Below are 27,280 nucleotides of genomic sequence, written 5' to 3'. Positions count from 1 at the left end.
CTCTTTCAAAATAGCAAAATTTCCATCTCCTATAGTCCGTCCAACTTTATATCGCTCTGCTATTGATGCTGGAACCTGGAAACCTTCCTCCAACACTTCTGAAAGAATCATTAGTACATTTTTATTGTTAGTGAAGGAAACACAGATGTTGCACATAACATGCATTATAAGTCTATGGTTTAGGAGCCTGGAAACCATTCAGAGTCAGTATCCCACTTACTGTACAGTGAAACCATGCTGCTGACATTGTATATACTCAACAGGTTTCACACAGATACCATAATGAAAAATAAGACTTCTGGGGTTCAAACATACCACCATTCGAGTGTTACATAGTTTACCATTCCCATTGCAATATGCCCCCAGGACAAAACCAAAATTGTATTTTTTTAATTATGAAAAGGCCTCTGTGATCTGCACAAGCGCAGACCAGCCTCCAAATAGGGCTGGAACTCCTTGACACAGCATGATTAAATATATGTACCAAAGAAGTCCAACACTCAAGCACTTATTTTATTACATCCTGTAAACTGAGACATCCATAAAACTCCTCATGTGCTAAGTGCTAGTTCTCCCCCTCCCCCGATATTAAATATTTAGTTTTTAAACAAATGTTCTCAATAATACTACCTCGCATGCAACCTGGGCACCAGATGTTTAGGTAAAATTACATTACACAGTGTCTAAGCATAAGAAAAGTTTGTTGTTTCATGTGTTTTAGTGCTCATTCATGTACCATTATTTTTAAATGTATTTGAAATAGCGTGTTACAAATACCTAACATGCCTCTAAAAGCTGACTGTAAACTGCAGCTGATACAAACTACTACATAAATATTGTAACATGGAAAAAAAAAAAAAAGCCTCTCAAAAATGTGACTTGATTTTAAACTCTTTTAGAGAGCACTTTCAAATGTATCTGCATCTGCCCTTTGTTCCAGTTCAGTATTAGAAGAGAATGTTTTGATACAAAGAGTCTCGGGGGTTGCCTGAATTCACGAGTAGCATCGAGAGTAAGTGTGAACATAGACACACACTTGTGTGTATGTGCATGAGAACTGGCAGGATCCGAGAAGACATTATCCCTTAGGCAACTTGCTCTAAGCCTTAGAACAGAGTGAGACTAATAATTTCTGAGTGAAGACCCTGGGCTGCTGCATATTCTTTAGCACCATACCAGACAAGACAAAAAATTAGTGAACTAAGCCAATCACTGCTGTGTCACCGTCAGAACTCCTATCTAGAGTATCTGGCAACAAAAAACACCTCTGAATAAGGATGTTCCTATCAAATCTGATCCGGACTGAACCTTACTGGTTGGCTAAGACTGACAAGGCACTTCACAGAGTCATCCAGCCTGCAATGTTCCCATCTTCTCCAGCAGGAAGAATGACTCATTTCCTACACAGCTGCTGTTATCACTACATTAACTGCTTCGAAATGTCAGCCTTCAAATGTTACCTTCTGCAGGTCCATCATTTTCATCCATAGAGCTGCAAACTTTGGTGGATGCTAATGAGGTAGAGGAGCCACTGTGTTGGGAGCTCTGAAAATGGAGAGACACAAATGAAAACAAATGATTTTTAAGGAGCACAAGCACTCACAGCACGTTCGTGCTGGACACATGTCCTGGATAGGCTTCAGTGTTCCCTATATAAAGTATCAATTTACTTTGGTGGAGGGATATGTGGATGCATGTGGAGTCCAGTTTTTCCACTGGGAGTCCACTGAGATGAGACTTTTGGTAGCCCTGCGTACATGGAGATATCCATGATTCATCACACGCAGCAATGTGAAACAAGGTTTTGATGTCTGGTCCATTAGTTTCTCCCTATTCCACACACTTTTGGCAGGGAAAACTGAGGAGCTGTATGCCCTCTGCAGGTAGGAGACTGTTTGCTCAGTGACATTGTTAACCCAGCAGGTACTAGAAGCACAAACGCCTGTTTTCACTGAAGTTGTCTTTGTTATGGGCAGACTTCCTCACTTCTGCAAACCTCTCTCTGATGAAATCTTCCCCAGTTGGGTTCTAGAAGGGAGAAATCATTATGGTAATATATGGAGAAAATAAAATGTCTGAATAATGACATGTTTGATGATTTTTCAACGGTGAATAACGTTTGCTTTCTTTGAAAAACACTGGACTGGGTATAGCTCATTTGAGGGATGAGCCTGTACTTCCATTTAATTACTTTTACAGCAAGTGCCCACATTTGCCTGTACAGATAAGGGGGTGAGGATGGCACCTCTATAGTCTCTAGAAGGAGACTTATATTCACCTAGCTAGAATGCCAAAAATATAGCAGACAGGATCTGACTAGGGAAGTCTTCTGAAGCACCTATCGATGTCTATCAGTTACATATGGATTCGAGGCACATACTTTAGGAAAACTCCTTCATCACACATCTAGATGGATGAAACTACACAGACATACCAAAACGTTTAACCTGTGCTGTGTAACAATTATACAAATGTTATCTTCAGGATTCTCCCATCTTCAAAGGAAACCAGAAAAAACAACAAATCTAACAGTGGCCCTTTAAACTTCCAGCAAAACTGAGCAGTCCCTCAGATTTTTGTGTTGCAACGTGAGTCAGAAGTATTCAGATTTCTAAAACTAAAACTTTCTCAGTTACACATAGATTACATGCTAAAAGATTACAAAGTGCTGCAGTTTTTAATTACCTCCTTCAATCTACATATTACATAAAATGCAGGCTGTACTGCATGTAACTAACACTATCAGTTCGTTATCCGTGTTTGCAAGATACCCAGATGCCCAGAATCAGGATGCCATCCCACTTTACAAATTTCATACAGCTTCTTTGGAATGATCTCTCTCCTCTGCCACCACAAAGAACAGCTGACTGGTGCAAGAGTAACTAGCAGTGCAGCAGCTGGGGTTTCTGCAGAGTATGGAGCCAGGGAGAAGGCAGTCAGCAGAGTTGAAAGATGGCCAGTATGCTGAGTTCACTTGAACTGAGTAATTTCTGATTTCTCCCACAATAGATTAAGGTCAGATGACTTAGACAAAGGCTGAATTTACCCTGTTTTTCATGAAATAATCCTGAGTGTTTGCACATCCTACCTACCAACAGATTCTCTGCCTTTTTTTTTTGCCTTTTTTTTTTAATCAACCCCAGCTCATTCTTTTCATCTGTCTAAGCATTTCTTCTGAGCTTTGTCCAGAATTAGAAACTGCATTAATCAGTTTTTGGACTACTTTTGTTCCCTCTTGACAACAGAAGTGAGCACTGAATGATTTTATGCAGTTTGCTGCCCTTGTTTCATGAATAGGACATGTTTATGTATGTGCTATTTCTGTACTAAATCCTGCAGGACATCTTAGTAAAAACTTACCTCTGGTTCATTTTTGAACAAATGAGCAGATGAGGATCAAGGTAATGGGAAAATGCTAGGAGTTCTCATGCCTGGAGAAGCCACTCTCAAAGCCTATTTTAGTGCACGTGTAATCAGAGAACTGTTTCCTTTGCACTCAGGCTTGTAAAATAAGCAGAAAAACATGTTTTCTCTACTCATTCTGCTGTGTCTGTTTTCCCAGACCAGGCATCCAGTTTCTTTTTTTTCTTTTTTTTTTTTTTTTTTTTTTTTTCCCCCTTCTAAAGATTTGTTTTCTTCTGAAGCACCTATCGATGTCTATCAGTTACATATGGATTCGAGGCACATACTTTAGGAAAACTCCTTCATCACACATCTAGATGGATGAAACTACACAGACATACCAAAACGTTTAACCTGTGCTGTGTAACAATTATACAAATGTTATCTTCAGGATTCTCCCATCTTCAAAGGAAACCAGAAAAAACAACAAATCTAACAGTGGCCCTTTAAACTTCCAGCAAAACTGAGCAGTCCCTCAGATTTTTGTGTTGCAACGTGAGTCAGAAGTATTCAGATTTCTAAAACTAAAACTTTCTCAGTTACACATAGATTACATGCTAAAAGATTACAAAGTGCTGCAGTTTTTAATTACCTCCTTCAATCTACATATTACATAAAATGCAGGCTGTACTGCATGTAACTAACACTATCAGTTCGTTATCCGTGTTTGCAAGATACCCAGATGCCCAGAATCAGGATGCCATCCCACTTTACAAATTTCATACAGCTTCTTTGGAATGATCTCTCTCCTCTGCCACCACAAAGAACAGCTGACTGGTGCAAGAGTAACTAGCAGTGCAGCAGCTGGGGTTTCTGCAGAGTATGGAGCCAGGGAGAAGGCAGTCAGCAGAGTTGAAAGATGGCCAGTATGCTGAGTTCACTTGAACTGAGTAATTTCTGATTTCTCCCACAATAGATTAAGGTCAGATGACTTAGACAAAGGCTGAATTTACCCTGTTTTTCATGAAATAATCCTGAGTGTTTGCACATCCTACCTACCAACAGATTCTCTGCCTTTTTTTTTTGCCTTTTTTTTTTAATCAACCCCAGCTTATTCTTTTCATCTGTCTAAGCATTTCTTCTGAGCTTTGTCCAGAATTAGAAACTGCATTAATCAGTTTTTGGACTACTTTTGTTCCCTCTTGACAACAGAAGTGAGCACTGAATGATTTTATGCAGTTTGCTGCCCTTGTTTCATGAATAGGACATGTTTATGTATGTGCTATTTCTGTACTAAATCCTGCAGGACATCTTAGTAAAAACTTACCTCTGGTTCATTTTTGAACAAATGAGCAGATGAGGATCAAGGTAATGGGAAAATGCTAGGAGTTCTCATGCCTGGAGAAGCCACTCTCAAAGCCTATTTTAGTGCACGTGTAATCAGAGAACTGTTTCCTTTGCACTCAGGCTTGTAAAATAAGCAGAAAAACATGTTTTCTCTACTCATTCTGCTGTGTCTGTTTTCCCAGACCAGGCATCCAGTTTCTTTTTTTTCTTTTTTTTTTTCTTCTTTTTTTTTTCCCCACTCCATAGTATTGTCTTCAACGGTTTGCAATTTAAGTATGTTTAGTATTTATTACATGTACAATCAGGAATGAATCTTCAAAACATTTAAGGGGTACAGCACAAACAGGTTAGTGCTAGATTTTCAGTAGATTATCAAGCAACTACTTTATTCAGGTTTTTTTGCATTTGAAATAGTGAGATAAAACTTTTCAGCAGATGTTAGGTCAAGATTGCTGACTACACATCACTGCAGCTTTCTTTAGCAATGTGATGGTCTCTTTTCAAAAAGTCTCACACCCAGTGTTCTCATTTCTAAGAATGGGAGACATAAAGATTGAGATATAACTCGGTGGCCACAAGTTCTCAGAATGGGTACCTAGAGAGAGTCATCTTTCTATTTGGCAATCTAATTTCTTAAGGACCTTCAAGCTGAAGGTTTAGCTGAGAACTGTGTCTGCTCAGTCCTTCCAAAATTAGACCCCTTTGAGGGGCTAAATCAGCAAACCACTTCAGCCAATCAGTTCAGCAAGTGCTGCACTTGAAATACAAATAGTCTTTATAGCCTGCACGACTGAAATTAGACTCACCCCTAAATATGTCTTAGTTATAGCTCCCTATATATGTACTTAATCCAGGTTTAGTTAAATAAACTGTGAAAGAAAAAAAAAAAAATAAGTGGCCCACAGAAAATTTAAAGGAAACAAAACACCAAAATGAGGTCAATTTTTTAAAGTGCCCAGTATTTCATTTTTTTAGTGATAGTCTATAAGGACATGAAGGCTAAGATGATATTCACAACTGAAGAACTACAGTGATGCATTAATAGCATATAATGTACCACAGGTCTGTAACCAAAGCATACAGCTCCTTCAGTGAGGTCTGTGTGTGAGGCACAGGGTGTGAGCAGAAGCACAGCTCACCAGTGAGAAGGAAGAAGCAGCTAACAAGATATTTGCTAAAAAGATATACTGGGATTAAAAAAAACTTTAATTTTTATTTTTTTAAAATATGAGGAAAAAACATACTTTTCATTACCTTTTCTGAAAATCTCCTATCAAAACAACAAATTAAAAAAGAAATCAGGACCTGTACTTTTGCATATATTCATTAGGTCTGCTGACGGACCTCCTTGCACAGTTGAAGAGACGTTACTAGGTAAACACAACCCAAATATTTTTGTCTTTATTCAGTCCTCTGGAACAACATGCAGGCATTTATTTATTTATCTTTACTTCAGCTAGAAGGACATTCCGTTTATTTAGACTTTAATTAGCTCGTTGTTCTCCCAAGCTGAAAGCCCTCCGGGTCCAGCAATCCTTGTGGGTCTCAGCGTTCCTTCCAGTTGGCTTGCGAATCGTGAGGCAGTCTGTCCTGCACACTGTTGCTCTCCCAGCTGTGAACCCCATCAGGGATATCACAGATGGGGAAGGGGAGAAAAACAAACTCCAAGCAAGAGTAAAACCTCTTCAAGGCACAGACCTTAATGCAATTAGCTGTTTTAATTTTAAGAGATGCTGAGGTGCTTGAAATGTCATCACTTGTACACAGATTTAAAGGGGTCCAGTTGCACAGGTTGCCAGCACATGGCCGTTTTTATGACACACCTCGATAAAAGCAATGGCATAAAAACAAAAATCAGGTCTTTGGTGTAAGGATTTCAGATCCTATTCAGGTTTATATAACAGATGGCCAGCACACCACACATCCCATTGAAGTGAATGGAGACATTAGCACTATAGAGTTTCATCCATGTCTCACTGGGAGATTTATTTAGCAACTATTCTGTAAACAGTTTGTATCTCAGTGGAAATTGTGATAAATCTACGAAAAAATGACAGTAAAATAAATATTATTATAATTTCTCTCTCCTCACACCCACCTCTGTCCTGAATTATTCTTAAAATCCCACTCCAACAAAACACCAGGAATTATTCTTTTGGACTACCAGGATCAGCAGTTATGCAAAGAAACTCAAACAAGTATGACTAGGAAGTTTGTTAGTGCCATTCATATTCCTGAATCCTAAATTCCAAACTCTGTCTTGTATTTACTAAACCTCCCAAAACCTTTATTAGCACATATGGAGTCTACAAAATCTCTCAACAATAGATTCCTTTGTATTTTCCTAGCAAGAAGGAAGCATCTGGGTGAAATGTGAGTAACAGAAATGCACACAGGTGTAACTGTAAGTTTGGATCTCACACAGAGTTTGGCTCTTTTAGAAATTGGCATAAAGAAGTGAAAACTAAAATTAGTAAACAAAATGTAAATTCAGGGAGAAGGCTCAGGATTATTAAGGTTTTTAAATGATGGCTACTAAGACTCTCCCTATTCCAAAGAATTCTACAGAAATAAAAAAATATAGAAAAAGCTATGTGTGTCAGTAATATGAGTAGGATGAAGTCCAACTCAGCAAAGATAAATACTTTTAAAACCAAAACTAAACAGTAAAGCAACCACCTTCACCTCTTTTGAGGCCCATACTAGTGTTCAGTCTGGTCATAAATAACCTTTGCAAAGTAGTGGTCATGAATTCCTGACACAGTCACCTCCTTAGCCTAATGACCATCACAGTTAATGGCAAAATAAAGATAACAGTCCAGTGCAGGTATTATCTTTGAAGGACTTTTAAGGCCTCAAAAATTCCTGTATTAGGTAACAGTGTTAGGCAAGAAATAAGTGAGTCAATACAAAAACATGGTACATCTCCAGAGAACAGGAGGTAAAACAGATGACAGCTGGATCAAAACAGTAAAAGAACGGATTTTGATATAACTTTTAAATTAAATACTTATTCTCTTTTTTGTTATTCAATGTAGAAAAAAGTAAAGGGTTACACTGAAACTCCCTCTCCCAACTCTATTCAGCAAAAAGTTTTTTTTATTTTCTTATGTTTATTCATTTACAATTTTTGGTCCAGCCAGCTGGGATAGGAAAAAAAAAATGTAAACAGTACAAAGCTGGCAAAAAAATACTTAATGGAGAAACATCAAATCCACAATCTTCATGCCGAAAGAATGGAGGCCATTAGAATTCAACATATAGAAAGACAAATTATGTAATTGTTTTCTTTTCAAATTCGCACACTGCACTAAACTGACACATAAGATTCACACTTACTTAAAAATTGCTCATCTGGAAAGGAACAAAAAAAAAAAAAAAAAAAAAAAAAAAAAAAAAAAAAAAAAAAAAAAAAAAAAAAGGCTAACCTGTTATTTTTCCACAGGTCTACATACTGCTCTGTCTTATTAGACACGACTTAAGAGAAGCCCTACACTGGGAAATTATATATTTTTGTTCATTTAGAAAATTCAGGATTTTCACAGCTTGGAGAAGGGATAAATTCAAACAACACAAACAATAACCTGACGTGTAATTCAGGAATTTGTGTTGGTTCTCTTCCTTGAGGGACAGTAGGACAAATGGAAGAGTTTTTAAGGAAATGGACCTGACAGATTGAAGTTAGATTTTCAAGCTGAAGCACCTTGTTTTGTTATGATCCTCTCCTTAAGCTGCAGCATTGACTGCTCATACATTCCTTTGATTTGTGTAACAAGGCAATTCTGAAAGACCAGCATAGTTTCCTCTATGGTATTTAACAGTAAGCTTAAATCTAACCTCCGCTAGCTCCTAACAGCTGCTTCCAAAGCTAAGCCATAATTCAGACTATAGGCTCACTCAACCTTTGACATCCTCCAGAAGAGACTGATGATCTAAAAAAAAAAAGTATCAGATTCATGGTACCGGAAGTTGACCTGTCATTACTGTATCCATACTGTGGTTAACATAAAAAGTTACATGTGCAGTGATGCAATGTGAAGGTTTCATTTTTCCTTTTCTAAAGTTATGCTCAGGTAAAATTTTCCACTCAACTACAGAGTAAAAATTGAAAAGCTATCAAAGGAGGTTCCTATTTCTTTCACATAATTAAAGACACAGCACAATAACAAGTCTTATTTTTAATTTGTTTGTCTTGTATTTTAAAAGCTCTCCTGGTATTCTTAAGTGTTACTTGGTAGAGACGGAGGCCTCAATTATTTTCATTCTACTTTTCCTCATTTCTGTAATACTGTTTACTTTCTCTGTCTGTACACCTTTTATAAGACAGACCTATTTACTAACAACCAAGAGGGTTTCAAAAGTAGAATTTTTATCAGGCTCACAGATCCCTCTAGAGAGTACATGTTAGCTGAAGCATCAAACTGGCAGATGACATGTCAGAAATTGTAATGTCTCTCTTCCCCTGCCCCTGCCAAACAAAAAATAAAACTAGGCTATAGATATGTATTTTTAGAGAGTGGAAAGATATATCAAGAAAACAAGGTACTTATTTTTAAACACCGTGGGTATATCTCAGTACTCTTGGCTTTTTACAGGCATATTTTCCTAATATTTGTCGTAAGAGGAGTGCTGCTGTAGATGAGTTGCCAGCAGGGAGCTGGTACCTTGCTTTGGATAGTCTACAAATTTCCCACTTCATACTTCAAATCTGTCCCTTTTTGTGGACACAAACTTACCCATAAGCAATCCAAGGCAGGTCTATTTACTGACTCCAAAAGACCTGTTAGAAACCAAATTCTTCATTGAAGCATATTTTGCATCTACGCATCAGAGCCCAGAGTTTATTTTTTAAAAAGGCACTGAAGGCATCAATATTTCAAGGAGCCCAGTAGGATGAATTAATCCCATATGCTTACACTAAGTTAACTATTAGATGGACAATGCTGATCCAAAATGAACAAGCAATACCAACTGCAAGATTATTTTTTTTTTAAAGCCTGTCAATCTTATTTCCAAAATAAACTCACTGAACAGCACGTATTTTTTAAATATATTTATTACATTGTTACAATAATCTACAATAATGTTAAGTCTAGCGCAACAGTAAATTGCAACCATGATGACATGGTCAAATATGAAACACAAGTACAACACAGTATGATGAAACAATGGCACAAAAATGAAGGTGATTTTCTTCAGCTGATTTTATGAAGTAAAACATTCATAGGCTTTTTTCTTTTTTGCAAGTTTTACATTTCTTGTTGATAAATCAACAGCTTTCTTTTTGGTTTCCTGCATCACATTAATACAAAAATGATATATACTTTAAAAGGAAATATCCAAGCATTTTTCTTTAAAAAAAATAACTGTATGCATAACTTTGCAAAATCTTAAACTTATGTTGTAAATGTGCCAATATTTACAATATCATAGTGCAACTAACAAAATGAAGAGGCCTTAGCACAAACATCATTAGCTCCTCTTTCACTAGAGTCCAAATTCCAAAACACCATATTGCAGGGCAAACCACAAACTAATTACCTCATATAACATCAGACAACAAGTACACGCTGAATACAGTACAGCTTTTGTCATACTTCACTGCTGAGGGTCAACTGAAGCAAATGTTAATATAATCACCATGCGCAAATACAGACACTCAAATGCATACGAATGTGCACGTGTGCACTGTGTGTGTTTCACCCTTCGCTAATGTGTGCGCACACGACACGAGTATCTACATACCCATTGCCTTCTGCGGGGAGTTAGGGTGCTCGGTCAGTCTGAAAGATCAGGTGACAGGTGAAAGAGGCAAACTGAGCCAGCCCAAAGGTATTGTGGCAGCAAACCGCAGCTCAGAAGAGCCTCTGTTCTGCTTGGCAAGCACTGCTTTCTGCAGGGAGGGCTTTCCTGGGGGGCAGCAGACCCATTCCCAAAGAGTGTGATACCCTCTTGCTTCCTTTGCTCTGTGTGTAAAGCTACTGCTGGCTGCAGGACATAAGGCTATTTCTCTACTTATCACTCATAGTTACAAGTTCCCATCCTATCACTGACAGATAAACTGAAAGTGAAGACTAAATAAAGAACAATCTTGTATTCAGTTATATACCAATAATTTGATTCAAGAAAAAGCACAGACAACATTAATCTAAGTGTTCATCAAGTGACAAGGTAATTTAGCACCATAAAGATTTTCTGTTTGTTCATTTATTTACTATTTTTGACAAAACAGTAAACTTGGGTTTATCAGAGGTTCTTTTTCATATCACTGCTAACTCAGTTTTAACATTTATATTGCAGGACATTTTTTGTAACATACTGCACTGCATATATTCACATTGCAGTGTGAAGTATGAAACTGTAAAAGCAAACACTATTATTTATTTCAGTCTTAACCTAGGTGTTCTTCAAGGCTGTTTAATATTACATATAATTTCTTATAACATACATTTTTATCCACAATATTAATGCCCCAGAATGTTAATTTTACGTCCATATATGCCCTGTGGAAATTATATAAAGAGAAAAATAACTAAATATAATGTAATGTCAATGAATCATTTCATAAATTGAAAAAAGTTTCACATTGGATAAGGAATGTCAAAGATTCTACTGATTTCAACCCAAGAACTTCTAATATTGCATGACTTAATACACTGCAGAACAGTGCAGTTCAAGAGGAGACAGGCGTCTGACCACGTCAAAATGATGCTATTTCAAATCTATGAATAATGTTTTGTCTGTGTGCGTATATTTGTGCATAACGTTATATCCTTCCCAACTTAAAAGTCAATAATGGTTTTGCAACTACCTAAAAACCGAGCAGAATGTAGCCCTTGTTTGTACATGAGATCTCTTAAAATTGTACAGGCTTCTGTTGTACAACTGAAGGGAGCTGCTCCACAAGTATAGGTTGGTGTAGCTCCATTGACTTTTAACAGAGCTGTAGTGAATCCCACCAGATGAGCATTGTCCCATGAATAGATTTTCCCCACTTCTTTGTTTAAAGCCACAAATGTGACTTAACTGTGCAGGGGTTTCAGAGCCATTAATCTATGCATGTGCATGTGTGTTTGTGTGTATAAACATACACACATTCTGTGCTTCACATATGAATTGATTGTTGCATAAAAGAGAAGAAAATAGATTAAAATAAAAGACCAAACAAAAAACAAACCCAGAAAAGTTACAGAAAGCATTAGGGAAATAATCACAAGTATTTATAAAGGTCAAAGGGAAGCAAGGCATTCACAATCTATACAAGAATCTCCAGCTACATCATAGTCACCTTAGAGTAGGCATAAATAATGCAGCATACAGAGAACTATAAGAGGTTCAAACACTATAAAGTTGCTTAAGCTATTCCATTGTTTAATGAAGTCGATGAAATCTAGGGAGAAACTAAAATCCATGCTGTTGCAAGCCAAACTACAGCATAAAGAAACACAATTTCAGTTTCACCCATAAACAGAAACCTTCTGGTCTTGTTTAAAAGAAACATTCAATTTCTGCTCAGGTATAATGGGAATTACATTCCACAGAAAAGGGATCTCAAAGTCTATAAACAGTGTACCTTTTCAATCTCTAAGGGACTTTCATTCCTTAAATGAAACATTAATGATACATATTGCCCCTGAATAGCCCCTTAATACAATTCATATGTTGAAATGATTAAATGTTATGGAGTAGCATATTCTTTGAAACAGTCTTGATGGAAATCTCGCTATGATAATAATTACTGATACAAGGTTCACTTTTCCACAGCAAAGCAAAGCCGTGGGATTCAGGTTCGCTAGCAATGTGCTCCCTGTTCAGAACAAACATTCTTAATACACTGCATTAAGCAGTAGTCTGTATGAGAGAGGGGAGGAAAAATAAAATTCCTGGAATTTTTTTCTTTACAGGAAAAAAAATTAAAAATTCAGTAAGTATTTTATTCAGCCTGGTGGACTGGTCTGAATTTTTGGAAACTGATTCCAGTGCATCTTTACATAATATGTGTTTCTTGGCATTAAGTAATACATTTTACAAAGACATTCCCTTATAACAGGCAAAAATGCAAGTAACTTCACAGCTGCAAACTTCTTCAGCAGAAAAGCCAGCCTTAGTAAAGGGACATGTGGGGGGGTAGACTGTCTCTGTTGCTGGGAAAAGTTTTAGATCTGAAGTCTGAAACAGTAGTGGCAAAACATGCATTTAAAAATGAAATTACCTAACTGCTTCAGCAAACCTGCCAGATCGGAGACTTTCTCTTCAGGTGATACTGGAACCAAGTATTGAAAAGAGAAGGTAAGTTTTGTGTTCTGCTGCCTTTCTACTTCTTTTTGCAAATATCCTCCATAAAGAAAGTGATATTGATACACTGAAGCCACATCATCACATGTCAACATTTTCCAGCTGTGGAATCTGTTGAACTTTATTAGGGACAAATCAGTGTAAAAGAACTATTTCACTGCATGTAAAAGTTGGCATGTGGCAGCTAAACACTTTCTGCTTTTAAGTAGATTTTCCTGATTTTAAAATATATTAAATCATCACTAAGTAACTAAAAAATATAATCTCTACAGATTTTTGTTGAGGTTCAGAATCACACTAATTTCTAATTCTTAAATCATTAGAATTTGACACTGAAAGGAAAAGCACAAGACAGTAAAAGTTTGTGATCACTACACTATGGGCTTAAATACAAAGGATAAACTTTAAAGCAATATGCAACATACGACGGGAAATGTTGCTATTATGGAAAGTAGACTAAGATTCTCACAATAAAGCAGCAGAAAACAAATAAAATTAGTAGATATTTGTTAAGCAACTGGTTATAATGCGTGACCTACTTTAACACTAAAGGAGTTTTGCATATTCATGCTGTACAAAATGACCCACTCTAGAAATTGTGAAAACAGAGAATTTAGGTCCATAGGAGGATGATTTGCAGTACCCATTTCTGTAGGCTTTCATTTTAAAATGCATAAATAAAAAATAACGTTCCTGTCCTTAACATAAGTGAAAGTAATCACTAGCTTCTCAGGCAAAACATGTTTTTCCAAAAGGTGTCATCATATGTGTGTCAGATGATGCTGCTAGCCAGCAGGCCCCCATATTTCCTCATTTGAAAATCTGTCCATATTTACTTGCAACACACGGATGATGATCTGTATGAACAGCTCTTACCAGGTAAAACATTCACATTGCCTGTGAACACTCTTCAGTTTACAGTCATCAAACGGTAATGCAGTGAAGAGAACTTGAACACTGCTTTGAAAGCATTTACTTTTTGTTCTGCGAGCTCATGGGATTTCTGCATTTTCTTTTCATGTACATAAAAAGACTAAGCTTAGAGTGTTCCAAATCTGCGTGCTGGGATCAGACAGTGTGGTGCAAGCAGTTTAATATGGCAGTTTTTTTCTTGTCTGCATTTTACCTATTCATTGGTAAAAGCAAAGCATTCATTAACTGTTCACACCAAAATGAATAAAAATATCTATGTTAAAAACAGAACTTATAATCAGTACTTTAGATTATAAAAAGTCTATTATTCATAAATGAGCCCACTATGGTTCTATGCGTTATATTCACCTTATCCAATCTTCGTTCCTTAAAGTGTGCACAAGGCTGTTTTATTTGATGGACACATTCAGTGGCTCATTCATTACAAATTCCCACATAAAAATGCTGTGGTAAAGCCAAAAACAGCCCCACGCACTAGAATTAATTTGGCCCCATGTTTTTAGTACCAAATATGCAAAACTCTTTTGTGCGATTCACTATTACTTTAAATTAGCAGCTATTCTCTTTAAAAATGTTAAACCTTCACCAAATCACAAACCATAAACATTGTTCCATTTTCTCTTTTACACTGAGTCTCCTACTGAATCCATATCATCCGAAGAGAGTGGGCGATACAGGTCCTGTAAGATGAAGTGCAGTATAGATTTGTTTATTGTGTTTGATTTGATGCACTGCAACTGTCTTACATTCTTTTTGCTACTGTGGCCCAGAAGATACTGTTTAACACAAAATACTCACATTCTATATAATCCCATTTTTGGCTTAATGTCACACAATTATTTTTAAATCAACAAATGGATGGTTAGAAAATAAAGCAGCAGTTTCAATTTACAATATATTCTAAGAGGCATTTGTTTTCCTCTGATTCTTTCCTGTTAAACACTATTAAAACAGTAATTTCCTTTTGTGGAGAGTATCCTAATTGGACCCCTGGCAACCTGAATTTAATCTTAATCTTTTTGCTGTTTCGCGAACATCAGTAGGAAAGTAAGTGCTTACCTTATATAAGGTAATCAAAACTTGCCACCCACTGGTGATACAGCACAGATCCAGCAACATTTGCTCCCCAGAATGCAGACACTGAACATTGCTGTTACCTATATCATACTGTATCTCTTTTTCACAGTTTATCTGTGTCTGTGTGTATGTGTAAAAAGACAGCGTGTAAAATTCCCCCCCATCACTGGCTCTCTCTGTCTGTAGCCAAGCAACCAGCTCATGACAGCAGAGAGTCTGAGTGTATGAATTCACTTCAGTTTTTCAACACCCACTCTGAGCGTCCTCAGATGCCAGAGGTGTTAGGGGATGATACATCACCCTATCCAACCTACACAGCACAACCATCCTTGCCAAGGTACACAATAGCACTGAATGAAAGAGGAAGTTCAGTGAGGTGAAGCACTAGAGGACAGAGTACTACCTTTCTAAGGTAAATTAAAAGTAAGTTCCAGCTTAGTGAGGTGCCAAGTATGAAGGTGCCCAGCACACCTTGTAGGCAAGCTCTGATACCTGTTTCTGGGGCTCCTTTAAGTACAAAACAGATTTACGAAATACAGTGAAACAACTACAAAACAAAATACAAGAACACATGAGAATATGAGGGCTGATGGAGCCAGCTTTAGGGCTGACCTGGGTTTGGGGGTTTGGGGTTTTTTTTAAAATCACAGGAAGATAAGTGAGACCAAAAATTAAAAAAATCTAAAAGCTATACTATAAAACAAGGACTACCTAAAATGAATGGTTTACAAATTTCAAATTTACAAGGATGTCAATAATCTATGCAGGTTTATGTTACTTGCAGGCATGATATATAAGTCCCTTAAAGGTTTTTTTTCATTCCTATAATGTTTATTCTGCATGTATAGAGCCAATGGGCACGTGTGTCTACAGTACCAGACATGATAGATGTGCAGACTGAAAAACAGATGTTAAATATATTTCAATTTGTGATGAAAAATCTAGACAAAGGAAGAATTTTAAACAGGCAAGATCATCTGATTTTGGCTACTATTTATCTAATTATTGAAATGTATTTTGAAATAACTTCGAACAGTTTCAGAATTTCTAACATATACAGTACAGAACAAAATCTTTTAATGTCACAGTGAGGATCTTCCAGGTGACTGCTCACTCCTCTGAACAGAAAAAAAATATGCATTTAGAACTCAAAAAGAAAACATTTGTGAGAAATTATGTTTTTTATATTTGAGGAGTATTTTTGTGGTTACTTTTATGACTCTATGGCTGTTTTAAAGTAAAATAATTCACAAGATTTCAGGATGATATTCTGTGCCTTTTAATATACTTTTAAATATTGGAAACATTTTAAAAATCCTTTCTGCAAGAATTTTCCTTGCCTATAATCAGGCAAAGAGCTGTATTTCTGAAAAATATGAGGAGAATATATTAATTATTTTGCATAGATTAAGAAAAAGAGAAAACTTAGTGAATGAATAAGATGTTTTGACCTCAGACAACTCAAAAAATCCTTACATACATAAAATTCAACTTCTTTGTTTCATTAGTTAAGAGGTACCTTAAATCTGACTTTTTATTACTCGACAGGATGTAGTGTCTTGGGAATGGAAAATCAGATACACAGAACATTTCCACCTAAATTCAAATAATGTCTTTAATTACAAGACAGTGGAAAAACAAGCTTGCAAACTATTAAAAAAGCTAGTTAAATGAAATGTGGAGCTCTATTACATTTATTTATTGTTATGGTCGCCATGTCACCTATCCTGAATCTGTATCATTAACCATACTCTGCTGTGGTAGGAAATATACCCACATGCAACAACATAACTGTCCTCTTCACCTGCTATAAACCTGAATTTCAGTTGTTTTCATTCTCTGTAGAAATGCACAATGAAATACATAACAATTTAAAATCAAGAACATTGATTTCCTTTTTAAGAATAAATATTAAGAATGAAAGTTATAAGAAAGTATAACTATAGTACACAGGTTGTAAGTTCAAACACTGAGAAGCTGAAAAAACCTAAAAGTCCAAATTATTCCTAGTTCACTTCCAGGTCTTCGTATTACATTAATGAAATTAATCTTTTGAACCTTGCTTTCCTCATATATAGATTGATTTTTTTTGTCCAAAATTATAAATAGATAACTTTCACTGATTTCTGAATTTCTGGAAGTAACTCAGCCATGTACATATGCAACTGAAAAAGGATGAAACTATCTTTTTATGTTCTTTTAAGGGTAGAAAATGTTATCTGTGGGCTTACAAAAGCACTGTTTTCATGAGTGTACTATATGTATCACAGCAGCGTTCTTGGCTTTACTTATATCAATGGAAAGACTTCCATCAAAGGCAAGAATATTTTTTTTTAACTGGATCATACGAAATGCCAGTAAGTAAGAAGATTGATCAATCCCTATTTTAAGTTGCCTAATGCACTCCATAATGAAAAAGGAATATTTTATTTGGAAAATTCTACCAGCTTTATTTTCATGGGTCTATACAATTCACAGGGAGAAGTCCCTCAGCTTGTAGAAACATCTTACTTTCGTACCTCTGAATTCCGAAGCATAACTTCCTCTCACCTCTATTTCCCATGAAAAAAACCTGGCAGCCTGCCCAGGCCCCTGAGCTGTCAAATTTGACAGACTAAGTCTACGACTCCCTCATAGCACTCAGATGAGGATGCTCAAAGAGCTGATCACTCAGTAACATCAAGGCGAATCAGGCTGTGCCACACTCAACGTTTCCTATAATCTTCCAGACCCAGTACATGCCACTGGCACCCCATGTACCTGATGGCAAGAAGGAACAGGCACTCCTCTAATTTTGGTCACAAGAAGAAAGGGGGCAGAGAAAAAAAAAAATAATCACAAAGCTAAGCTGACATTTCCAGGAACCAGCATCTTATTTCAGTTCTAAAGCAGTAGCTCCCTCAAACTGCACGTACAGAGAAACTCAGAGCAGTGAAACCCAGCCATCATCTTCAACTCCAGACTGCGGCTCTAGCAGTCAGTGTTCCTCTCAGGGCACAAATACCTCACCTCTCCACAATGGGGACAAGGGAGACACTGAAATCAGTCTCTTCTCTCTTGTAGGTCTATCACATGATACCAACAATTCAACAATCTCCTAGGGAATAAACCTGCAGCTGGCTGGCCGGTCAGCCCTGAAGCTGAAGTCATGAAAGACAAAGTAAAATGCTTTAGGATGAAATTTGGTTCATGACCCTATGGTACATAAAATGGTGCATAAAGTGACCTGTCCTCTAGATAACATTTAAATGGCGACACATCAAAGATGGTACAAAACCAAAACAGAACATCACTTATACTGCTAAAAAGAAAAGTAAGATAACTAAGCATTTTTAATGGCTCTTTGTAGAACTAATATAGTAATTGGAATATATATTATAACCTTTAACGACACATAGATTTTTCCTCTGAACTTCTAGTTCATTCACTTCACAAGTTAAACATGAAAGGAGCTGAAATAAATTCTCAGAGCACGTGTAAAGTTTCTATCTCTGACTTCTGAGCAGTTGCTTTTGTAACCTAAATAATATTACTGCAATGCATTTTTACATGATTGCAATCTATTTTTACATTAATGTTTTGTCAGGTAAAAAAATAAATAAATCTGTCTAAAGTAAATCCAGATCAGCATGAAAGATGCTCTACTGAGGTCAAGGGGACTGGATAGGAATATCTGACATGGCAATTCAACTCTTTAACAAGGACTTATCTCTTCTGTAGATTTTTCTTGGTACAGTTAGCAATGTGATCATGTTACCACTACATGGTCCTTTGCATTCATAATACTGTCACTCAGTGATCCTGTTACACTTCCACATAGGGAACCCAGAGAAGAAACCCATTTTCTCTCCTCTTCCCATTTGAAAATCAGAAATCTGGTGGACAAACACCCTTTGTGTCTAATGGTGCTGACCACACGGTCCCTCTCACTCATCCACAAACATGAATGGAAAACCATTTCTTCCCTGTAAGAAAAAGTGGGGAAGGAAGCGTAGGAAAGTTACCAATGAAAACAGACAGCCTTAATGCAAATGAAAATCCACTGTATACTGGTATCATCCACCTACACAGACAACCCTACTGCACGAATGTATAATTCATTTGGAGATCCTTCCTTCCCTCTTCAGTGACCTATTAATGATTCATTAAGAGGCTTTGAAAATAAGAGCAAACAAGTGTGGAAGACATTGCATTCAAGAACATTTTAATACAGGTTTGCCCAACTGAAATTTGCATCTTTAATCTCTGTGTACCAGATTATGAAAACCATTATACTCCCCTAAGGTTTCAAGTGGCCACTCACTGTGTCTGTAAGGCCAGATCACAGGCAGTTTCCATATTGATAAACAGGTCACAGCAGAAACCCAAGGCTGTAACCCAGGTTGAGGTAAGACTTGGGCATGCACAATTCCTCAGCTCCCTGGTGCATACACCAGACGTGAAGAAGGGTACACAGGATAGAAGGGAGTTGTGTCATGCTACAGCTATTCCTGATCAGGATATCTGAGGAATCAGGTCTGCACCAGCCCCTAAAGTCAAGCACAGCCGATTTTAACGTAACCCCTCTACTTTGAGAAACAGAAATTACATCTTTATTTAAAATCTGAAGAGGCAGAAAAAGCATGTGTTCTAACTGTGTTTATAAACAAGCCTGAGATGCAGAGTACTGCCTTAGGGAAGCTTTCATTGAGAACTGATCATGGTTTAGAAAATAGCAGAAGAGAGGATACATAGACATCTGTCCCATTGCTTTTGAACAGACACAATTAATTAAATCAGCATGTGGAGCCTTTTGGGTTGAATGAATAATATTTTGTCAGAGGGTTACAGCAGTAATGTAAGTACTACCTTAATTCTGTATACTTGGGTATATTGTAGACTTGTCTATACATGACAGCCTGTGGGAACCTCCAGCTACTAACAACTCTGGTCCAGCAAAGTAACTGACAAGTATTGTGCTGCCTTGGTACCGACAATATCTTAACTGCACAAGGCTATGATATCACAGCTAAACCACAACTAAATTCCCCAGCACATTCTTTCAGCTTGCTTCAAAATCAAAGCTGTTTCTAGGTTTTGCAAATGACATAATGCCTGTGGCAAATTAAGAACAAGAAAAAAAGAGTCTTTAATAATGTGAATGTTTCCTTCCAGTTGTGAAATGTTTGGAAAAAGAAAGAAACAAACAAAAAAGTTTAACAAAAAAGAAGAAAGATACACTTATTTCTCCCCTCATGGATAAAACAATTTCCAGCATACTTAGCATTTTGGCAGACACAGAACAGTTGTATTCCACTTCAGAGTGCTGTACAAACACAACAACAACTGTAGCCAGGCTCTTCCACCCTATGACTCTACACACTAGGAATCAGTTGGGAGAAGGGAGAAGGCTACTGGATAATGGCTATGCCAGATTCTTCCCTGCCACGCTCAGAAATCAGTTTCCTTAGTTCCTTACCCTCTGTTTCCGTAGGCTTCCTGGGCTGGTGGGAGATGGGCTTGGAGACTTCCCAGAGCGGGGAGTAGAAAGCTGGCTACCAGGGGTTCCATTCACTAAAAGGACAATAAATTGAAAAAATAAATGCAAGGCATTATTCAAAGAGAAAGAAAGAAAGAAAGAAAGAAAGAAAGAAAGAAAGAAAGAAAGAAAGAAAGAAAGAAAGAAAGAAAGAAAGAAAGAAAGAAAGAAAGAAAGAAAGAAAGAAAGAAAGAAAGAAAGAAAGAAAGAAAGAAAGAAAGAAAGAAAGAAAGAAAGAAAGAAAGAAAGAAAGAAAGAAAGAAAGAAAGAAAGAAAGAAAGAAAGAAAGAAAGAAAGAAAGAAAGAAAGAAAGAAAGAAAGAAAGAAAGAAAGAAAGAAAGAAAGAAAGAAAGAAAGAAAGAAAGAAAGAAAGAAAGAAAGAAAGAGCCAGTTAAGTAAATATTTTCCTTCTCATTCTTTGTAGAACATACTTATTTGCTATTTTTCATGTTCTAAGTACTAAGTAGTTCACAAAAGAACTGCTTCCTCAGAGTTTTGGCTTATACAGACTGCAAGCAAATAACAAACTTGAAAAGGGTGTTTAGTCAATACCAGAGAACACAATCACGTTTTCTTAAACTGTGTTGTTCCTCTGCTCAAAAGTGATGGAGAGCAAGGTGCTTTGTTATGCTTTTGTCACTTGTTATGTGTAAACCCTTCCATCCCATGTAGTAAGGCTTGAAGTGCTGTCCACCAGATTTCTTGCAAGGACAAATCAGCCGCTTGCTATTCCACACTCACTCATTTAAAGATATATTTGCAGTCCTGTCTGACCCAAATACCACCTCAGACTTAAAACAAAAGAGCTTTCTAGAGGCAAAGAAATTGGACATTAACACTTCAAGTCTGACTTATAGCAAAGCATCACTTTCTCAAATAAGTAAGTTCCTTCAGATATGTCAGTGCCTATAATTTTAGAAGCATCTTTTACATTTAGAAGCATCTCTGACATTATCCATTAAATTAGCAAAACAATACCAGCAGAGGACAGAATTCTACTACAAAGTAATCAAACAAGAGGCTATCAATAATGTTCACACTAAAGTACTGATAGAACACCACAAAGCATATATCACATATATATGTAAACATTTTTAAACAAGCAACTGTTATATCACAGTCCATCTTTGTCAGTACCAGGAAAAGAAAAATTGACAAGCAGATTCCCAGACTCTGAATCTTAGGAGCATATTTAAATACCAGGATAGCAACAAGGCATTTGACTTACCTTCTATGAGTTCTAACATGGACAAAATCTTACTGTTTAACCTGCTAATAGCAAGCAGCAAAATTCCTGCTCTGTGCTAAGCCAAGCGGTAGCCAAACTGAGAAGCAATAGGATTAGTTAAGGATAGCTGGTGCTGCTCACACAGAGAGCTGAATGCGATGCAGGATTCATAAGCAGAAGCCTTTTCTGCGTAAGGCTGACGTCTTCAGAGCAGCCGTGGGAGGTGCAGGTGCTGTCTTCGGGCTACATCAAAGGTGTCAATTAAGCATAATGCTGCTGCTTCACAACGCTGAGCCACCGCAACCCCCACTCGCTTTCCACAGAGCCCCAAAAGCCTAAGCAATTTCATATGCTGTGCACTGAATCATAATGAGGTGCCTTTGGGGGCAACATACCAAATGACTCATCCAAAAATCAAAATGACAATACCTCTTGTAAAACCATGGCTGATTGGCAATCTAGCAAATATTAATTCCTTTGGATAATACAGTAAGCATTTTTAATAGATTTTTCCTACTTTTTACATACTACACTGTAGTTACTGGCTAACTGAGCACACACATTATAAGGAAGAAACGTGTACCTACCACATCACACACATCAATAAAACATATTCCAGGGTGCTATGAGTGATCAAATCTCAACATCACTTTGTGCAAGGCACTGTTCAAGGTAAAGGTGCAACATATTTGTATAAGTATTGGAACAACAAGACATATTAACTGGATTTAAATAGGCTGCTTTTATAGAAAACCATTTCACTCATCTAGGCTTCAAACTCTCTTTGTACAGAGGACTATGGTTTGCACATATCAGCACTGATTCAAATGTTGCACTAGGTGTGTGTGTAGGAGCACATGCATATGGACACATTAATAGAATCATAGAACGGTTAAGGTTGGAAGGGACCTTTAAAAATCATCTAGTTCCAACCTTCCTTCTATGAGCAGAGATGCCCACCTGGAGCTTGTGGAACCTCCCTGGACAACCTATTCCAGTGCCTTACTGCCCTCATGGTGAAGAATTTCTTCCTGATGTCTAACCTGAATCTCCCCTCTCTCCGTTTAAAACCATTACCCCTTGTCCTATCACTATCTTCTCTGATGAAAAGTCTCTCCCCAGCTTTCCTGTAGCCCCTTCAAGTACTGGAAGGCTGCTATAAGGTCTCCCCAGAGCCTTCTCTTCTCCAGGCTGAACAGCCCCAGCTCTCTCAGCCTGTCTTCAGACATGCTTGAGCCCTTTGATCATCTTCGTGGCCCTTCTCTGGACTCTCTCCAACAGCTCCATGTCTTTCCTGTGATGAGGGCTCCAGAGCTGTATGCAGAACTCCAGGTGCAGTCTCACCACCTGGAGCTCACACATCTTTCACTGAAGTTCATACAGAATTCAGCAAAACACTCCATAGGTCTGGCTAATAATGACTAAAATTGAATTTATTATCAATACTCTGACATCATTTAGAAAATGAGGACATGAGGACATTAAAAATTAGCTTTTTGGTATCTTAAACTTCTAAAGTTTTAGGCTTCTTATAAACAAATACAGTATTACTCAGAAACTAATACTAAACTACTACTATTCATATGGAGCTAGTCCTCAAGACTTCTCAGTAACAAGACTAGTGAGTGCTCAGCTTTCTCATTTAGTCAAAGAGATATTCTTCAGTCTTATGAGAAAATTTAACATAACAGAAATACTTTAATAAACCTTATAGTACTTGGCACTGATTCTTGATCCTTGTAGACTGACTCCTTCTCCATAATTTTCAACAATATTTTTTTCTATAATTACTAGTGAATTTATACTGTCCTGAAGAAAAAGACTGAGGCTACTAAGTGCAACCAGACAAATAGATGCAACGATGTAATTGACTCTTGATGTTTTTCCAACATAGATGTACCATGTTGATGAGCACCTATTTCATATGAAAAAAACAAAATATCATAAACTCTAAAAATTAATCACTTGCCACCATCAAGAGCACCATTAATGGATCAAGGCCCTCAGGAGATTTAAGAGGAGTATGCTCACCACTCTACCCATATCCAAATAACAAAGGTGCCTAAAAAGTACCTAAAAACACATACTTGGATTTTTGTGAGCACACAAGGACTCCTTATGGAGAGCTGTTTAGGAACCTCTAGACATAACAGTTAGCACTGGGGATGAGATTCCTTTTACCAGTCTTTAGGAACCTACTGTGTAAGCTTCTACATATGAAGTAGTTTTCTAGGCCTCATTTTAACCAAGCTGCTGTCATAGTATTAGTGGTATAATTCCCAAGCCACCAACTAAAACAGAGCTGATGAACAATGTACTAGGAGCATCCACTGCAGTGTATACTTCTAAAACAAGGCAAGATTAATCCAAACTCAAACACCTAGAGGTTTAGGATATGCTGGAGATAAAATAAAATCATCAAAGTTTTCCCCACCTACCAATTTTGGTGGCTTTTATTAAAAATGCAGAACTCCATTAAATAAACTCTGATTACTGAAGGCCAAAGAGAGTTGACGTAAGAGTCAAACTGAACAGGGACTTGGGTGATGTATGTTCTACTCCCGGCTCTCTAATAAGCATCTGCACAACGTGAGACAAGTTATGTCATCTCTACCACTTGTCTGCTTAGGCTTTAAGTTCTGGCAGTACAAACTCTGTCTATGCACATTATGCTGTCTGTCTTCTTGGTGCTCTGCATATTTGGACAGTATTATTAATGTAATGCCTAAGAGAGACACTGCAACAGGGAAGAAATGCTAATTCCTAATAATTCCCCAGTCCACTCCAGGAGTCCTGCTTTTTTATCTTCTTGTTTATGGATTGCTTCTTTATGGATTGATTTCACCTCTGACCCTAGTTCCTTGAGAATCATTAATCTGAAACTGCAAATACAATTGAGATCAGGGGTTGTGTAGCGGGAAAAGACTGGACTGATGCTGACCCCTTTCTTGAACTCCATTAACAATCACAACACCATTACATACACAGCTCATGATCAGATAACATGGCAACAAATATGTAAATAAAATCTATAATATTTAATAATAATGCAGTTGCGATTTGTACAGGAACTGAGTCCGAACTGCCTTAAAATCCATTCTGGGTGGAATGCACTCTGGTTGGAAACTACACTCCTGTTCAGTATCTGCAATGCATTTCTCACTAACTGATACCACCTATGTTCCTATAGGGAAGCCTAATGGAGATAAAGACATATGAAATTGGTAAATCACTGTTGTGATTAATCATATTGTTGAGTAAGACAAGAGTTTTCTTGTCACTTTTTATTCATAAAATGGCAGGGGTCGGAGACTTCAGCTTCACACACAATGCCCTCCTATCATCTCATGGAAAAGGTTTATTCATTCAAAATTTCACAGGTGAAATATGTATTAAAATGCTAAAAAAAAAATATGTTTGTGGCTGCTCTGAGCAGATGTATGCAACTTCATAGCTGTGAAGTCCTTTGCTTACTGTCCATTCTTGTTGAGGATGCATGGCAGGGCAAGAAACTGTCTTTGTATTCATTTTTCCAGCACCTGGCACACACATGAAGGTAGAAAATCCCACAAAATAGAACACTAAAGCTGGATACCATCATCTACTGAGATAAATGGAAAATAGGTTTTCATATGAAGACGTTTATGAACTTGTGAAAATGCTGTAAATAAAAAGTACCTTGATAGCATACCAATACATATTTTCATAGGACACATTTTTATTAAACAATAAAAAGTGAGAAAAGCTGAATTAAGATATCAAGTGTCAGTCCAAGAGGCTGCCAATGCCACTTCACTGTATTAAAATCATACTGTCCTATAAAACTGTCTACTTATGTGCTTGTACTCAGTAGAACACATTGAGATGACTTTGTGTTTACAAAAGTGGTTTGCCAAACACAAAAGTGTGTGTGAAGAGCAAAGAGAAGACTCAGGAAAAGGAATATTGCAGGCTTTTTCACAGACACAATTTATTCATTATTAGGGCAGCAAAAACAAACAAAAAAATATTTACAGAAGACACAACATGTGTAGGTCTGATTCAGGAACCGTTAGCTAGAAAACAGAGATGTGAGACCAGTACTTGTCTCAATTATCCCTGTAGTTTGTCATTCTCCTTTCCAAAGCCACACTTCTGTCTCAAGTAGCTAGGGAACAAGCCATACCATGTCTTTTCATTCCTTCTGCTTTTGTATTTTACTTGTACACCCTTCCTCCTCTTTGTCTCCATTGCAAAGGAGAGAGCTTGTCCAGATCCACAACAAGCAATCATCTTCAGTAAAGACAATATTTTGTAGATTCTACCTTAGCATGCAACTGGTTGAGGAAAATCCCAAATAACCAGTACTGCATTCATTTTAACTGGTGCTAAACTGTCCTTTTTACATTCAATCTTTTCTTGAGTTTATGAGTTTATCTCTGAGGATATTTCTTAATTCAGCATTTAACTTTTTAATCCTTTAAGAGGGTTAGGCTATGGAGCCTAACAAAATTTCTTTCTCTTACTAACTCTTGATTTTTACTGCAAGCTATAAAATTATAAAAACCTTTTTTATTATTATTACTAGTATTAAATACAAACACCGAAAACAAACAAACAAATAAATTAAAGGAAGCCAGATCAAAATATAAATCATCTGAAAATCCCTGGGTCTGTAGGATGACTCCATCACTCTCACGAGTTTGTACTCTTGGCTTCAGGAAAGTTTTGCTTCAGCATATTTATTACAAAATCTGTCAGCTGAGTTCCTATAACAGTGTGAATAAAAAATATGTTACCTTGCCAAAGACAGTATGATACATCATGTTCCTTCCTTTGGGATTCAAAAGACCTTTTTGAGTCAGGTGGCTGAAGAAGGGTTGTTTCTGGATAACGGCCTAGAGATGAACTATTGAACTAAATTAAAAGATTTCTGCTTGCAGAGGAACAAATCTACCTCTTTCTTTCTAACTAGCTAAGAAAAGCACAAGCATCTGCTCTAGAGAAGCTTTTGGTGAGATCCAATTTCCATATCTTAAACCACCTTTTTCTTTAGGGAACACCTACAGTTTTGATCAAGTTTTAGTTTGACATGTAGTTTCACAATTTCTTTGCCCAGGTCCAATAAAAAAAAACAAAACACAACACACAGCTCTTGATAATATGACCTATTCTATCCATTCTTCACATATGCTTCCTTCATCATTCCAAAGAGGTACATATCAACCCAGTTACTCTTGAAATAGACACTTGTTACACTAAATAACTGAAACTCCTACATAACTCTTCTTAATACCAAACCTGAATCCCTTTTGAATAAGATTTGAGTTTTTAATAAGATTTGGATAAGATAAGTTTTGAATAAGATTTCAGGCATCTGTAATATTTTGGATGATGGTTTGAGTGGAACAGGAGATAGGCTCAGAGGGAAGGAGATGTGAGAAGACAATTATTAAGGAGGTGCTCAAACTAAAAAAAAAGAAGTACTTTTATTGAAATTGAGTCCTGAAAATTAGAGTTGGGATTTTAGAGGCTAAAACAGAGTTTAAGTGAATGCAGTA

The 27,280-nt window shown here is 37.0% G+C and overlaps 1 protein-coding gene across 6 annotated transcripts in view; it reads right to left on the bottom strand.

The window, feature by feature from the left end:
- DCLK1 (doublecortin-like kinase 1) overlaps nucleotides 1-27,280 on the bottom strand; it is a 238,820-nt gene that overhangs the window by 43,762 nt on the left and 167,778 nt on the right. For 3 of the 6 annotated variants that reach the window (XM_009998337.1, XM_009998339.1, XM_009998338.1), the window contains 3 exons: nucleotides 20,453-20,547; nucleotides 1,461-1,545; nucleotides 2-98 (listed from right to left, as the gene is read on the bottom strand). In XM_009998337.1, the coding sequence (XP_009996639.1) occupies nucleotides 2-98; nucleotides 1,461-1,545; nucleotides 20,453-20,547 (277 nt within the window). Of the gene's footprint in view, nucleotide 1; nucleotides 99-1,460; nucleotides 1,546-14,540; nucleotides 14,598-19,839; nucleotides 19,843-20,452; nucleotides 20,548-27,280 lie in introns of those variants that run through there. The other 3 variants (XM_009998341.1, XM_009998342.1, XM_009998340.1) reach the window with 2 other exon arrangements.

Source organism: Chaetura pelagica, unplaced genomic scaffold (assembly GCF_000747805.2).
Source record: "Chaetura pelagica isolate M959 unplaced genomic scaffold, ChaPel_1.0 scaffold105, whole genome shotgun sequence".
Lineage (NCBI taxonomy): Eukaryota > Metazoa > Chordata > Aves > Apodiformes > Apodidae > Chaetura > Chaetura pelagica.
This window is presented reverse-complemented; position numbering and strand designations above follow the sequence as displayed.